The sequence below is a fragment of the Danio rerio genome, chromosome 15 (genome assembly GCF_052040795.2).
Source record: "Danio rerio strain M-AB ecotype USA chromosome 15, GRCz13ab, whole genome shotgun sequence".
Lineage (NCBI taxonomy): Eukaryota > Metazoa > Chordata > Actinopteri > Cypriniformes > Danionidae > Danio > Danio rerio.
In genome coordinates this window covers 45,212,501-45,229,862 of record NC_141035.1, presented here as the reverse complement: position 1 = coordinate 45,229,862, position 17,362 = coordinate 45,212,501, and the positions used below count along the sequence as shown (strand labels likewise).

At 36.6% G+C, this 17,362-nt stretch overlaps 1 protein-coding gene across 21 annotated transcripts in view; it reads right to left on the bottom strand.

The window, feature by feature from the left end:
* Positions 1-17,362, bottom strand: part of tiam1b (TIAM Rac1 associated GEF 1b) — a 209,083-nt gene that overhangs the window by 95,376 nt on the left and 96,345 nt on the right. For 18 of the 21 annotated variants that reach the window (XR_015509887.1, XR_015509880.1, XR_015509878.1 and 15 more), the window contains 5 exons: positions 13,796-13,968; positions 13,232-13,456; positions 10,175-10,360; positions 2,717-2,863; positions 17-91 (listed from right to left, as the gene is read on the bottom strand). Coding sequence is in view for 4 of the 21 variants with exons in the window: in XM_087284580.1 (XP_087140706.1) it covers positions 17-91; positions 2,717-2,863; positions 10,175-10,360; positions 13,232-13,456; positions 13,796-13,968 (806 nt within the window). In the remaining 17 variants the exon portion in view is untranslated. Of the gene's footprint in view, positions 1-16; positions 92-2,716; positions 2,864-10,174; positions 10,361-10,542; positions 10,984-13,231; positions 13,457-13,795; positions 13,969-17,362 lie in introns of those variants that run through there. The other 3 variants (XR_015509891.1, XR_015509892.1, XM_087284583.1) reach the window with 1 other exon arrangement.

Below are 17,362 nucleotides of genomic sequence, written 5' to 3'. Positions count from 1 at the left end.
GATGCAAGTTTCTTACCATTGTTTCACTGGAAGAACCCTCAAACATGCCTTCTAGAGGACTTTTAACTGGATCATCTCCTTCTGCAAAGACCTTTTCAAAAAGAAACAATCATTCATTGCTACGTTCCAGTTATGATTATCACCGTCATTTGCATGCAGTTGGCAATCTTTTTACATATTTATTCTTCTGTTTACATTTATATTTGTATTGTTTTATTTATAATGACCTCTGGATTTTATGCAAGCTTGTAATTCTGCATTTTTACTTGTTGTTCTATATATCTTGTAGCGCTTTGAGTTAAAGGAAAGTGCATCATAAATAAAATGTATATTTATTATCACTAATATATCCACAGCAAGACAAATGCAACCTGATAAATCAGCATTTAGTGTGGCTCGCGATTTATTGTCATGCTGAAAAGTGCCATAGATGCTAATCATCACATGCTGTGTTTTTGATGCCAGTCCTCTGCGTGGGATGCTGCTAGCAAGATTTGTTGATCCACAGGCATTTTAGCTGTTGCATTTAATATATCTGCTGATATTTGGCTTTTTAGAAGTATAAAAAAGAAGGTCGATCTGAATTTGATTTCGTTATGATGATGTATTTTTAACTTTCTTTTTGTGCTTCTCATTCACTTGCAGCAAACTAACGGTTGAAGGGGCGCATAATTAACCCAAGCCAAAAACCTGATATCATCAAACAAGGTCTGCCTTCCCAAAGCAGAAGCAAATGGTCAAATTTTGATAAAAGATTACCAAAAAAACACTTCATAACTTGCATGAATTAATAGTTGTCCTTAAGACTAATAATGTGCGCAAGAAAAATAAACATAGCAAATTTGGATTTTATGTTGACAGCGTGAGGACTTTTATTTTGACAGTAATGCAAAAGATTACATTCTACCATAAGAGTCTTAATTAGACTTTGTTTAACAATTTTTGTCTAGTATACACAGAATATTTGACAAAGGAAAATAAGTACACAGTATATTAATATTACAGTTATTATCCAACCCAGGCTCATTCTGAAAACATGCCGCTATATACATTTCAGGAGAATGCCAAATATGTCCCAGGAGATACGTTTTTTTCAGTCTTTGTTTTCGTGAATTCACCAGAGGCCTCTGTGTACGCTTTTTGAAATCTCAATTTTCTCTTGTAAGTGCCATTCACACCTGCTCTTTTCAACTAAATCCACAAGAGGCTGCTGTTGACTGACTATTTAACTGACCGATCGACTGACCCACCCACCTCCTGTTTTCAAAAGCACCCATCCACCTACATCCCTAAACCCAACAAACGGTTTTAAAAAGCTATCCAGAAAAAAAGCCTGAGTACCTGATTTTTACCACGTTTTCCTATTTTACCACATTCTCACCCAGTTATTTGCTTGTTTATTTTATGTTTTGACTTCTGTTTTTGTCTTTCTCTTTCTAGAACGGTTCTTTGAATTCAGCATTTAGGGTCAACACCTCTCTGAATCTCAAGTGCGCTGACGTACAGTACATGCACTGGACACACTAATACCAGCAGGAAAGCTGTCTATATGGAGGTAAGAAGTCAGCTGGTAAGTGTGAAAAGGAACGGCCTCATACCACCCTGTAGCATTCATTTTAAAGACGAAATGCAGCCATATGTACTTCTGAATACATAGTTTGCAATCTCCAGAAATGTATATTGGGGTACATTTTCACAATAAGCCTATGTTGTTATTATCACTAATAGAAAGGTAAATTATTAAATAATTTCTTATATATTGTTGACATTGAGCAAACACACTTCAGCAATATTTACACATTTATTTATTACTACTCATAAAAAGGGATGTCCAGATCCAAAATTGAGCCCAATTACGAGGTTTCAGACTCAATCGGAATCAGACGTTACCTCCCAATCAGGACTCGAATATATGTGTATATATATATATTCTTATTATTTTTTAACACATCTATAGTTATGCGGTGGCACCGAGTTAGACCTCTTTCTTGACTTCACACAGAAACAGCAACGTGTGTGGCATGACATCACTTTTTTTGCAGAGACGCTATTGGTTAAATGCCGCCAAAGTAGAACACGGAAGCAGCTTGAAGTGGAAAGCGCGAGTATTTCTGCGGTCTGGAGGTTTTATAAAGCTGATGATGACAACATTGCCATAGCAAGCTGTGAGATATTTAAACTTGCCATTGTCTGCCAAAAAACTGATCAGGACATCTCTAATAAAAAGGAATTTAAGCTTTACAGTTCATATATTGTTTGGTATTTAAATATTTTCTGATTATTATCTAGTAATATGAATAGGGATATATCTGGGATAATAAGTTTGACTTTAACCGTATATAAGGATCATATTGCAATTGCTGTTTTGTATGTGTTATACTTTAAATTAAATATAACGTTTAATATCATTTTGTAGGATTTTTGGAACGGCATGTAAATAAATATGCATTTTATTGTCAAGTAAGGCCATAAAATTAGGGTAATAAGGCAAGTCATTGTATATCTGGTTTATTCTGGGCTAATAATATTGACCCTAAAGTGGCTTTAAAAAAAATAAAAACTTGCCAAAATAAAACAAATGACTTTCTCAAGAAGAAAAAATATTATAAGAAAAACTGCGAAAAATTCCTTGCTCGGTTAAACATCATTTGGGAAATATCTGAACAAAAAGCAGGGCTAACAATTGTGACTTCAACTGTATGTGTGTGTGCTTTACCTGGTCAATACTGGGATGACCTTTACTCTTTCTCTTGGAGTGGGTGTCCAGACCCCATAGTGAGGAGAAGCGACTCTTGCGTTTGCTGGTTGAGCGTGACATGGCCTGCGTCCGCCGCCTCACGCCGCTCTCAGTGCGAGCTGCCACCTACAGACACAAAACATCTGCATGAGGTACAGAAAACACATTCATGCTGTTTGTCACGCCGATCAAACTGACTAGACGGCTCATAGCGGGAGGCTGAGATATCAACACACCCGCCAGAACAAAAAAAACTCATTCTCATTGATTCAGTCATACTAATATTCAATCTTAAGCCTCATTCACACAAACTTGTTTGAAGATCTAAGAACATAAATTAGTCATTAGCTGTCAAAACAGGTCACTAGACATGCAATGTTGTCCTTAACTGCTCGTTAGCTGAGTCATAAGCTGGTGTGAACTGTAATAATTAGCTTATCTGGGCAATAGCTAAATGGAATTTTAGCTGATATGAACTGGTTATTAGCTAATTAAACTGATCTACATTCATTTAAATATAGTCTAAACTAGTTATAGAACAGTTTAAACTAGTCATGAGTTAAAGTAAATGGCTAATGGCCTGGTATTTTCTGCAATTAGCAATGCAAGCTAACTGTTAGCCAATTTAAACTGGTTATAAACTAGTTGACAACTTCTGATTATACAGGTCTTAACCTAAAATAGGCATGTCTAAATTGATCCTTACCTAAATGCGATGCTAGTTGGCATATTAGCTGATATGAACTGGTCATTAGCTATTTAAAACTGATCAACATTCATTTAAATATAATCTAAACCAGTTATAAAACAGTTTCAACTGGTCAAGGGCTGAATTAAATGGGTTATGGGCTAGTTTTTCCTGCAATTAACAATGCAAACTAACTGTTAGCCAATCTAAACGGGTTATGAACTAGTTGACAACTTCTGATTATGCAGTCTATACAAGTCTGAACCTAAAATAGGCATGTCTAAATTGATCATTAGCTAAATGGGATGCTAGTTGGCATATTAGCTGATATGAACTAGTCATTAGCTAAATAAAACTGGTCTACATTTGTTTAAATATAGTCTAAATCAGTTAGAAAACAGTTTAAACTGATCATGAGTTGGATTAAATGGGTTATGAGCTAGTATTTGCTGCCATTAGCAATGCAAGCTAACTGTTAGCTAATTTAAACTGGTTATGAACAAGTTGACAACTTCTGATTATGCAGTCTATACAGGTCTTAACCTAAACTAGGCATGTCTAAATTGATCATTAGCTGGTCTAAACTGGTTGCTAGCTTGTCTGAATTAGTTATTTGCTATTATTTAAATAATTAAACTACTGGAGTAAGCTGATCATAAACTGGTTTAAAGTGGTCATGATCTGTTAGTTACTAGTTATTAGCTAGTCCAAACTAGTCATTAGCTGGTCTAAGACAGGCTGGGCTGGGTACTTCAGAAATTGCTGATCTACTGGCATTTTCACGCACAACAATCTCTAGGGTTTACAGAGAATAGACCGAAAAAGAGAAAATATCCAGTGAGCGGCAGTTCTTTGGATGCAAATGCCTTGTTGATGTCAGAGGTCAGAGGAGAATGGCCAGACTGGTTCCAGCTGATAGAAAGGCGACAGTAAATATAAATTAATTCAAAATAACCACTCGCCACTCCTGTCAGCTAAGAACAGGAAACTGAGGCTGCAATTTACACAGGCTCACCAAAATTGGACAATAGAAGATTGGAAAAACGCTGCCTGGTCTAATGAGTCTCCATTTCTGCTGCAACATTCGGATGGTGGGGTCAGAATTTGGCATCAACAACTTGAAAGCATAGATCCATCCTGCCTTGTTTCAACGATTCAGGCTGGTGGTGGTGGTGTAATGGTGTTGGGAATTTTTTTTTGGCACACTTTGGGCCCATTAGTACCAATTGAGCATCGTCAACGCCAGAGCCTAACTGAGAATTGTGGCTGAACATCCCTTTATGACCACAGTGTACCCATCTTCTGATGGCTACTTCCCGCAGGATAACACACCATGTCATAAAGCGTGAATCATCTCAGACTGGTTTCTTGACCATGATAATGAGTTCACTGTACTCAAATGGCCTCCACAGTCACCAGACCTCAATACAATATAGCACCTTTGGGATGTGGTGGAACGGGAAATTCGCATCATGGATGTGCAGCCGACAAATCTGCAGCAACTGTGTGATGCTATCATGTCAATATAGACCAAAATCTCTGAGGAATATTTCTAGTACCTTGTTAAATCTATGCCACAAGGGATTAAGGTAGTACTGAAGGCAAAAGTGGGTCCAACCTGGTACTAGTAAGGTGTACTAAGTGGCCGGTGAGTGTATTTCAATGCATCACATTTCTAAGTGGGACAGCAGCTTTCTATTGATTTTTAGCACAATGACTCTTTTTTTTTTCTTTTAAGGAACAAAAGTTTGCAAATCTTAAATGTCACTAATTATGAATGCATATAAGGAGTTCTCCTGCATATCACGAGCACATTTTCCTGTGTAAAGTTTTATCATGAACTGCATTATACTGCTGTGTGCGAATGTGACTTTCCCTACCAAAATGAAGCAGGACAGTGCAAAGTCACCTTTAGAACTAATACATTTGCATATTCATTCACAAACAAGCAGCACAAACACACACAAAAAATAACCCACGTCCTGTGGTCACTCAAGTCCAGCTGAATATTTTAAAGGTTAGTGAAGTGTTTGGCGAGTTCTTTTTAGTGTCATTTAAAAATTATACACGCTCGTTGTGCCGAACGCGCTGTGGCATTTCTGGGTCTCCTGATGGAGAAAAGCACTCCGGATGCATCAAAAAACCCTCTCCAGTGCTCTGAACCCAGCTATTATTCCTGGAGAACAGCAATACAGGCCAACAGCACTTCATTTGGACTCGACACTTATCCTCTCTCTCTCTCTCTCTCCATCCTCTCACGATGAATATGGAAGAACATCCACTCCCCCTCCACCCGAACAAAAAATTCATCCAAGCTGGAATGACGAAAAATGAAATCTGATTGTATCCTATGGTCCTCCAGTAGGTCTAAAAGGGTTTTGTACATACTACCATTAACATTGCAATTTAACTGTTAGCCAAATTAGTTGAAAACTTGTGGTTACATGAACTATACTGGTCTTAATTAAAAATAAGCTTGTCTAAATTGGTTACTAGCTGGTCTAAACCTGTCATTAGCTGACATCTAAATTAGTCATTAGCTGGTAAACTGGTCTAAAGCGATCATGATCTGTTATTTATTATGTCATTACCTAATCTAAACATGTCATAATCTGCTTTTAGCACTGCAAACTAATTGCTAACTAGCAAAATAATTGAAAACTTTTGATTACACAAACTATACTGGTCTTAATCCAAATTAAGCTTGTCTAAAGGGGTTACTAAGCCGGTCTAAACTTGTCATTAGCCAGTCTAAACTAGTTTTCCAGACATCTAAATTGGTTGTTAGCTGTAAAACTGGTCATTAGCTGGTCTAAGCATGCCATAACCTGGTTTAGCATTGCAAGATAATTGTTAGCCAAACTAGTTGAAAATTTGTACAAATAATATTAAACTTAATTCTAAATAAGCTTGTCTAAATTGGTTACTAGCTGGTCTAAACTTGTCATTGGCTAGTCTAAACTAGCTATGCGGACACCTAAATTTGTCATTAGCTGGTAAACTGGTTTAAATTGGTCATAACTTGTTATTTTTAAAGTCATTAGCTGGTCTAAACATGTCATAATCTGGTCTAAACCTGTCAGTGGGTAATTTAAACTGGTCATTAGGAAGTCTAAAGGGGCTATTAGCTGTTCTACACATGTCATTATCTGAACTAAATGGGCAAGTTTAGACATTAGCTATAGTCTAAATTGGTCACAATCTGGTCCAAACCAAAATCTGGAAGTCAGATAGCCTCAATAAATAATTACATGGACTAACCTGGTCATTAGTTGGATTAAACTTGTTATTAGCTAGTCTAAACTAGTTATTCGCACATCTAAGTTTCCCATTAGTAGGTAATCTAGTCTAAAGCGGTCATGACATGCTATTTATTAGGTCATTAGCTGGTCTAAACATGTTGTAATCTGGTTTAAACCAGTCAGTAGGTAATCTAATCGGTCATTAGCTAGTCAAAAAGGGCTTTTAGATGATCTAAACATGTCAATCTGGTTGAAACCAGTCAGTAGGTAATCTACACTGGTTATTAGCAAGCCTAAAAGGGTCTAGACATGTCATAATCTGGTCTAAACCCATCAGTAAATAATCTAGGTAGTCATTTAGTCTCCACTTCACTTCCTAATCTGCAATTGCCTCTTTGAATATCACACTAACTGTACAAAAAAAAAAAAATACTACTAATACTTCCCTTCTTAGACTTTACAGACCTGAAACTTGCCTTTAGTACTTATTCATTGTTGCTCTTAGTTGTGTAAATTGCTTCCTTGTCCTCATTTGTAAGTCGCTTTGGATAAAAGCGTCTGCTAAATGACTAAATGTAAATGTAAATTAGCAAGTCTAAAGGGGCCATTAGCTAATCTAAACTAGTCATAAACTGGACTAAATTGGCCATGGGCAAGTTTGGTGATTAGCTATAGTCTAAATTGGTCATAATCTGGCCCAAACAATTATCAGGATGTCAGATAGTCTCTAGACAGGTAATTACAAGGACCAAACGGGTCATTAGTTGTCTAAACTTGTCATTAGCTAGTCTAAACTAGTTATTCACACATCTAAATTATCTATTAGCTGGTAAACTTGTCTAAAGTTGTCATGACCTGTTACTTATTGGGTCATTAGCTGGTCTAAACACGTCATTATATGGTCTAAACTAGTCAGTAGGTAATCTGAACTGTTTATTAGCAAGTCTAAAAGGGCTTTCAGTTGGTCTAAACATGTCATAATCTGGTCTAAATCAGTCAGTAGGTAATCTAAACTGGTCATTAGCTAATCTTAAAGGGCTATTAGCTGTTCGTGAGATTAACTTAATTGGCCATGAGCAAGTTTGGTCATTACCTATAGTCTAAATTGGTCATAATCTGGACCAAACCATAATCAGGAGGTAATTACAAGGACTAAACTGGTCATTAGTTGGTCTAAAATTGACATTAGCAAGTCTAAACTAGTCTAAAAATGACAATGTTGTCATGGTCTTAACTATCAGGTCATTAGCTGGTCTAAACATTTCATAATCTGGTTTAAACTGGCCTAAACTTAGATCATTAGCAAGTCTAAAAGTCTATTAGCTGGTCTTAATTGGACATAATCTGGTCCAAAACATATTAAGGATGCCAGCAAGTCTCATTATTGGTAGTCACAAAAACTAAACTCATCATTGGTTGGTCAAACTTGGTTATGAGCTGGTATAAACTAGTCTTTATCAGTGCAGGTTGGTCACCATGTTACATGTTTTGTTGTTAGTTTAGAATTTCTTTAATAACCGACCAATTAATAACCAGCAACAAAACCCAGCTACTATTCCTGGAGAACAGCTATACAGGCCAACAGCACTTCTTTTGGACTCACTTCTCCATCCTCTCGAAATGCTGAAGAATATCCACTCCCCCTCCACCAGAAACCAAAAATTCATCCAAGATGCAAAGGACAAAAATAAAATCTGCCCGTATCCTATGGTCCTCCAGCTCCAACAAAAAGAAGAGCGCCAGGACTGGAGGCGAAGCTGGGGATGGATGGTATTGATTAGCTGGAGCCTTGGCCCAAATCCAAGAGAAAATACACAGAGCAATCCTTCAAGTGCTGTTTCTTTTGATGCCAAAATCCATTACACGTATACAACAACACTGACAGGTGGGAGGGAACCAGGTTAATAAATGCGGTGTGGGTGAAAAGGAAAATAGAGCAATGCTGATGCTGCTTTCAGAGCGATGATATTGCTTGGAAATATGCTATATACCAAAAATTGTGCTACGCTAAACAATATGTTATATACTAAACATTTTAAAAATATCAAAGTCTCTTGTTTAACCCTTAAAGAGCAGTTTTCAAGTTTCAAATCTCCTGAGATTTCAGCCACGATTTTTTCATCTGAGACAAATTTGTGAAATCCTAAAAGCAAATGTGGATTCAAACACGCCCCTTAATGCTTTTGCACCATGCACTTTAAACTTTGCGCCTAGATTGTTAAAATAAAGCGCCAGGGGCCTCATGTACGAAGACTTGCGTGGAAATCTTACTAAAACATTGCGTACGCACAAAGCTGTAAATGTGCGTACGCAGTAAAAAATTCAGATGTATGAAACACTGCGTACGCCGAATCTCACGCATATTCTTTTGTACATCTGAATGAACGTGAAACTGAGCGCAACATGCACGAGCACAAAACTCCTCCCTGCCTCCTCCCACGTATGAATATGCTAATGACTATGCTAATGACAAAAACCAACGAAAAAGCAATGGCAAAAGCAAGCAAATAGAGAAACTTTGAACAGAATGTGAATTGGAGGTGCTCCTTTCGGAGGTAGACCGGAGGAAAGCGGTGTTATTTGCAAGTTTGTTCTCCGGAATTAATAACAATAGAAAAAAATAGAGTGGGAGAGTTTAGCTGATGCGGTCAATACAGTTGGGTCTGAACATATCACACTGAGTGCATTAAAAAAAAGAATTATCGTGGTTTATATCTGTAAAATGTTGCAGTACGCTTAACAGTCTCAGTGGCGCGCTCGTAAGACGCATGTGATCATGAATTGATACGTTCGAGCATGAACTCGTCTCGATTTCAGCGTCTGATGAACTCTTTCTTGTTTTTTCCCCGCTACATATCAGATTTGCCAACTATTTATCACGAGAAAGACAAGTAGGAATCATCAATAAGTTCATATCAATAAGCATCATATTTTATTTGCACATTTATTGAATGGAAATGTTTCTGATTCACGCATGCAAATTCATCTTCAGATAGTGTCTTTATAGCAATGTGTGAGCAGTAGATAGGTCAGATTACATTGGGAAAACAGGCGACTGCTGCAAATTGTGCTTTAATGTTTAGCTGGTCAAATGTATGGTATGGAAACCTTATATACCTGCTGAACCCGTCTCATACAGCTGCCATTGCAAGGATCAGACACTTTGTAGAGAGGAATTTAACACAACTGCCTCTAGGAGTCGCCAATGGAAATAAAACAGACACGCACAAAAAATGTGCGTACGCATGCCAGAAAGCTGCCGTGAAGCTGCGCACATTCCCACGTTCAGTTCATTGTTAGTAAATCCAAACGTTTGCGATTCTAAGCGTGAAACCTGGCGTACGCAAAGTTTTTGTGCGTACGCAGCATTGATACATGAGGCCCCAGATGTTTTATGATTACAGAGAAAATAGGTTTTCATTCCCTTTTAAAGAAAAAGAAGATTCAGTATTACCAAAACTACTGATCAATGTGTTTACCAGGGAATTAAATGATGGAAATAATTACCAGTGCATGAAAGGATGAAACCGAAAAGATGCCAAGTCGCCCCATGGCCAGTTTGGTGGGGCGGGAGGCGAAGGCCAGCAGGCGTTTGGGGTTGGGAAGCTCGCCGCCCTGCAGGCTGGACAGGTAACAGCGGAAACGGAACAAATCCATGTGGAACTGCTCTAAATTCTGCTCCCATAGGAAGATCTGGAGAGATATAAAAAAGACAGAGGTACTGGTTAGTAGAGCAGGCTACACTGAAACAAAAATATCTTCGTCCAAAACAATTGATATGGGCTGAATTTAAACAAACTAATTCAATTTAAGTTATGTTCAACTTCATTTGCTCGTTTAAATTCAGCCCATATAAATGATCTGCAACCACTCACCTTAAAAAAATCCAGTAAATCCAACTAATCATTTTTATCAGTGTAGAAATACACACGAAACACTCACAGCATTGCATTCAGCAAGAAATCTTGTCTTTTAGTCTGGCTAGAACTAGTCGTTTAATAAAGTGGAGTTTTTTGGAGGGCAATAGAGTGGGTTTATACACCCCGCCGTCTCCTCCCAGCCACTCTGGGATGGATGTTTTTTTGGGAGAGGGCAACGGTCCAAGCAACACACAGAGCAGCAAACAACAGCGCCACACATTCCACTGGCAGCAAACTCCACCCGGCTGCCATTCACCAGGCCTCAAAGCGTAACCCGACGCTGCCAAACTAAAATACCCACACAAACGCACACCCGCTAACCCTCCTCCTGATGGGCCCGGGGCCAGTCGGAGCTCTGCTTCTTGCGTAAACATCCATTGAGGAGAGCATGAACTTCTGCAGCGAAGAGAATCAAAGTTCTGTCAACATTTTGACAGCGTGCAGATGATAAGGTGAAGAGCGCGCATGTACAGATGATGGTGTTGATATAATAATTACGGGAAACAAAACAGCACTGACAGACTCTGTGTACAACCAACACTTCTTGCGCTAACCAGATCTTTAGTCTGTCTCTTCTTTCTCTTTAAGGCCACCCACAAATCTCACTCATTCAAAATCACACTCTTATATTGTATGCAATATGTACATGTAATACAGCCGCAGGGTTTCTTGGCTGTCACGCCAAAATGAGAGTATAAGGTATTTCAAAGACTGTAGGATACAGTAAATGGAGAAAAGTGTAACGGTCAATGTGGCAAAAGAAGCCCAGCCTTCTAATACAGGGGCCAATCGGCAATCGCTATAGACTGACAATTCTCCAGGGGAGGGGCCTAGACCAGATGGGAATTTTGAGTGACTAAAATGTTGAAACTAAAGACACAGTTGTTGTTTCATTTTACAGTTGTTTCCTAATATGAAATTGAATCGTAATCTTGGCAAGCAATTTTGGAGAATTTAATATTTCCCATTCTAACAGAATGACCGAGCATACTGGAATAGCTGCGTTTAAAGTTTTCTTTAAAAATCTCCACTGCCTGATTGATATACAATATAAAGTGGGCCTCAGACCGGACAGGAAGCACTACATCCCCCTTGCCATGTCTTTAAATTATGAACATTTATTTTACCACAGTATTTTCAATGGAGTTTCTGTGCTAGCCTGCTGCTATTGACATATCTAGCATATTAATGGCTTTTCATCTTGCTTTACACTTGAGCAACTAAATGAATGCTTAAGTCTACTTAACGGATTATATTTTAATTACATTACAACATTAATGATGTAAAAGGAACCTCATAAAATTGAAAATAGTCACATTAAGCTTTCACCAGAAGTTTATCAATAGGAAAAAAAACACTTGCTGTGCATATAGCCTATAGATCCTAGCAATATTTGCCTAGAAAAAGAGTAATGTTTCATTTTCCAGCGGTCTAAGCATAGAATGTTATCAAACTATAATAAACTGTTATGTTATAATATATTTTATGTTTTATTATATATATTATACTATATTATATATTTTATTTTATTGTATTATATTTTATTTTATTATATGATATGATATGATATTTTATTATATTATATGATATTATATTTTATTATATTATTTTTTATTATATTATATTTTATCATATTATATTATATTATATTGTATTATATTATATTATATTATATTATATTATATTATATATTTTATTTTATTATTTTTTATTATTTTTTATGATATTATATTATATTATATTATATTATATTATATTATATTATATTATGTTATATTATATTATATTATAATATATTATATTATATTATGTTATATTATATTTTATTATGTTATATTATATTATATTATATTATATTATATTATATAATTTGTTATTATATTTTATGAGATGATATTATGTTAGATTTTATTCTATTCTATTTTATTTTATTATATTATATAATTATATTTTATTATATTATTTTTTATTCTATTTTATGATATGATATTATATGATATTTCATTATATGATATTTTAATATATTATATTATATGATATTTTTATTATATTATATTATATTATATTATATTATATTATATTATATTATATTATATTATATTATATTATATTATGGTCACTCTTTACAAAAATGTTTAATTAATTAATGTTAGTTAATATATTTGCAATCACAAACTAAGAATTAGGAATACCTGATCATGATTTATTAATACATCAATATTTACTAATAAATAATCAAAATCCAAAAGTGTGCATGTCAACATTAGTTAATGAGCTGTGAATTAAAAAGAACCAACAATGAATGACTTTATTTCCATTTACAAATGTTGAGAAAGATTCATTAATGCTGCAATAAATGGATTCTTCATTGTTCATATTAATATAGTCATCAACATTGACTACATTATAAAGTATTAAACAAAGTGATATGTTACCTTTATTATATTTTTATTTAGTTTCAAACAAATAAATAATTAAATAATTTTTTTATATTTAATTTTGTATAAAATACTTGTAATAATAAAAAAAAAATGAGTGGGTAACATATTTCAAGTTCAGCAATTCAGCAAAGATCTGATTCTGAACACACTGAATTGTGGGTAATTCAGACACAAACATATAGCGAACACATAAGCTCAATCACCTGCTCCAGTATGGTCTTCCTCTTCTTGGCATCGGTGACAGCAGAGAGCTGCATGTCCCCCATTTTCTTCATCTTCTCGTCCATGTCGATCTTCTGCTCCAGCTTTCGGATCTCGGCGCGCAGCAGACGCACGGTGTCTTCCCGATGATGCTGTCGAGCGACGGCCGCAGCGCAGGCCGAGTGAATCCCTGTGATCCAGTTTTCAAGCTCGGTCTGACTGCACGTCTGCAGACAAGAGGAGAAAACACACACATTCATATTCTACTCTCACTGTTTATGCTTGGTATACCTACAGTAAGGGCGACACGGTGGCTCAGTGGTTAGCACTGTCGCCTCACAGTGTCTAGTTCGAGTCCCGCCTGGATCAGTTGGCATTTCTATGTGGAGTTTGCATGTTCTCATGTCAACTGCTAAACTATTTTATTTGCAGTGTAGATTAGGAACAAATAGTAATGATTATGAAGTGTAATATGCACTAAGTATGCATGCTACTACAGCATTCAGAACAGTGAGAATAGTATAGATTATGTTTAGTTTCAATAAACAAACAGGAAGTTTAATGACCTGAAAGAGGAAGGAGTCTCCGAGGGAGTTGCTCAGGCAGAAAACAAAATCTTTTTTGGGGTGTTCTGGGACGGCCTGGACAATGCTGTTCTCTGCCCACACGGCGTGTTTCGGGACGCTGTTATGATCAATGCCCGAGCGGCCATCCGTCTCGTAGAAAAACAGAGTGCATCCTGGGAAGACAAATGACAAGGTTAATTTAAGCTTCAGATATTAAGAGATGTTCAATTAAGACCTTCAGTGGCTGTTTAAGAGCAGTAAATGCACTAGACTGGAGTTTATGGCTTTATTGATTGAATTCTGCTCTCCAGTGGCCAAAGTCAGAACTGCAGCTCAGCTGAAACAATCCAATACAATGCACACACACTTATTGGAGTGTTTTGTTCAGCTTTGATGTTGTGTCATTTTCACACTGCTGACAAAAACACAGAGCTTTTTAACATGTTAACACTCTTTTTATTTAAAATTTTATCAAAGCTTTTTTCTTTTTTGAATACAAAGATAATACAAAATATCTTTTGATATATATATATATATATATTTTTATATATGACATTTTATATCAGCATAGTAACCAAACTTGTAAAGCAAAAAATTAAATAAAATAATAATAAAATAATAATAATAATAATAATAATATTAACAAATAAAAACTTTTAACAGATACACTGCAGCTTCAGGTCAGTGAGATTTTTATTTAATTCATTTATTCATTCATTTTCTTTTCGGCTTAGTCCCCTTATTAATCTGAAGTTGCCACAGCGGAATGAACCGGCAACTTATCCAGCATGTTTTACGCAGCGGATGCCGATCACTGGGAAACCCATACACACTCATTCACACACATACATACGCTATGGACAATTTAGACTACCCAATTCACCTGTACCGCATGTCTTTGGACTGTGGGGGAAACCGGAGCACCCGGAGGAAACCCACGCGAACGCAGGGAGAACATGCAAACTCCACACAGAAACGTCAACTGAACAGCCGAGGCTGGAGCCAGCGACCTTCTTGCTGTGAGGCGACAGCACTACCTACTGCGCCACTGTGTCGCCTTTTATTTAAATTTTTTATTTTTATGAATTAATACTTTTACACAAAGATTTTGCATTGAAGCTGATTAAATTAGAAAGTAAAAGAGAAACTTTTATTATGTTACAAAAATCTTCATTTTGAATTTTGTATCAATCAGAAAGAACGAGTAATAAACTATATCGCTGTTTCAACAAGAATATATAGACCCAGAATAGTCATTTTCATTATTGATAATAATATGAAATGTTTCATAAGCAGGAAATCAGCATATTAAGATTTCTGAAGTCTCACGCGAAACCAATAACTGGAGTAATAATGCGAAAAACCTTTATATTATCTTTATAATTGTCTTTATAATATCCTTTATATTCATTTCCCTTCGGCTTGGTCTCTATTTCAGAGGTCGCCACAGCGAAATTAAAATATTCCAGCGTATGTTTTACGCCACGGATGCCCTTCCAGCTGCAACCCAGTATTAGGAAGCACCCATACACACAAATACTCATACACAACAGCCAATTTAGTTCATTCAGTTCACCTGTAGCGCATGTGTTTGGACTGTGGGGGAAACCGGAGCACCCGGAGGAAACTCACGCCAACATGGGTGAGAAATGCCAACTGGTCCAGCCAGGACTCAAACTAGCAACCATCTTGTTGTGAGGCGACCACGCTACCCACTGTGCCACCGTGCCACCTTCAATATATTTCTATAATCTTTATATTTTGCTTTAAGGCTTTAGATTAGATATAAATCTGATATAAATGTAACATTTATGAGTTTAAAACCAATTTAATGCCTTTTTTTTCCTGTATTTTTGATCAAATATATGCATCCTTGGTTAATGAGATGTTGTTCAAAATATTAAAATATGAATATTTCTATTGTGTGAAATTTAAAGTGGAATACTGTATTTCTGTATCCTCTTCAAGACTTTGAGATGCAGAGGACAAAATACTAATCATGTCTCCATAAAAAGACATTTGTAAGCATTTTTATGCTTGGAAAATGTATTGAAGGGGTAGCACGGTGGCTTAGTGGTTAGCACTGTCACCTCACAGTAAAAAGGTTGCTGGTTCGAGTCCTAGCTGGGCCAGTTGGCAGTCCTGTGTGGAGTTTGCATTTTCTTCCCGTGTTGGTGTGGGTTTCCTCTGGGTGCTCCGGTTTCCCCCACACCCTGCAAACATGCGCTATAGGTGAATTGAATGAACTAAATTGGCCGTAGTGTGAATGAGAGTCTGGGCTGCAGCTGGAAGGGCACCCGCTGCGTAAAACATAGGCCAGAATAGTTGACGGTTCATTCCGCTGTGACGACCCTTGATAAATAAGGGACTAAGCCAAAGAAAAATGGATGTTGAGTAAAATGAAGCTGGAAACTCTCCTGTTATTAGCAGAAAATATTACATTAAGCAGAATATTGAGCAAACTAGTGTGCCAGAGTTGTGAATGATGGGCGTTTTTAATTCTGTAGGATCAACACACACACAATACAACACAATAAACCTGATCTACCCTTATCCTAACATATGTTTTGGTTGAAAGGAAGCTGTAAAACCTGTTTATGGTGTCAGAAACACACACACACAGAGACACTTTGTTCAGTTTGTACGGTGACTCTTAATACAAGTAATGATTTGTCTACTGTACAGACTGTATTCTGTCCTCCTCCACCCTAAACCGAACCTTCTGTGTTTTTACATTTTCAAAACCCTTCATTCTGTGTGATTTATCAGCCGCTTTCCTTATGGGGACCAAAAATGTCCCCAAATAATCCAAATTTACTAGTGTTGCTATACTTTTGGTCATTTGGTCCCCATAACGTTTTCTGATTTACAAAGTCATCTGATACTGTCATTCGTTTGTTAATAAAATGTGTTAGACCTATGGAAAGTCCTCATAAACCACCAATACCAACATTTGTGTGTATGTATGTGAATGTCTGTGTGTAATGAGTCTGTGTATGTAAGTGTGGTCTATGGGGTCTATTGTGTGCGTCATGTCTGTAATGTGTGTGTCGTGAGTTTGCTTGCATGCGTGTTTGTGTCAATTGTCTGCATTTTTGCTTGTGTGTATTATTTTCTTATACTTTTGATCAGTTGGACGTTTGTTTTTGTACGTGTGAAAGTGTTTGTTTGTGTGTGTATGGTATATATCACGTTATGGGGACAGAATGACACAAATGTGTGTGTGAATTGTGTGTTTGCTTGCAGGTGTGTTTGTGTCAATTGTTTGACACAATTGTGTGAGCAAGTGAATGCTTCTGAGTAATGTGTGTGTGTATGTGAGTGTGCGTGTGTGTTTGCTTGCGAGTGTGTTTGTGTCAATTGTCTGCATTTGAGCGTGTGACCATGCTTGTTTTTGTGTGTGTGTGTGTGTGTGTATGTGTGTTTCTGATATTCCTAAACATTTGGTTATTTTTACATTTATTGTGTGTGTGTGTGTGTGTGTGTGTGTGTCTGGTATTCATCATGTTATGGGGACAGAATGACACAAAAGTGTGTGTGTGTGTGTGTGTGTGTGTGTGTGTGTGT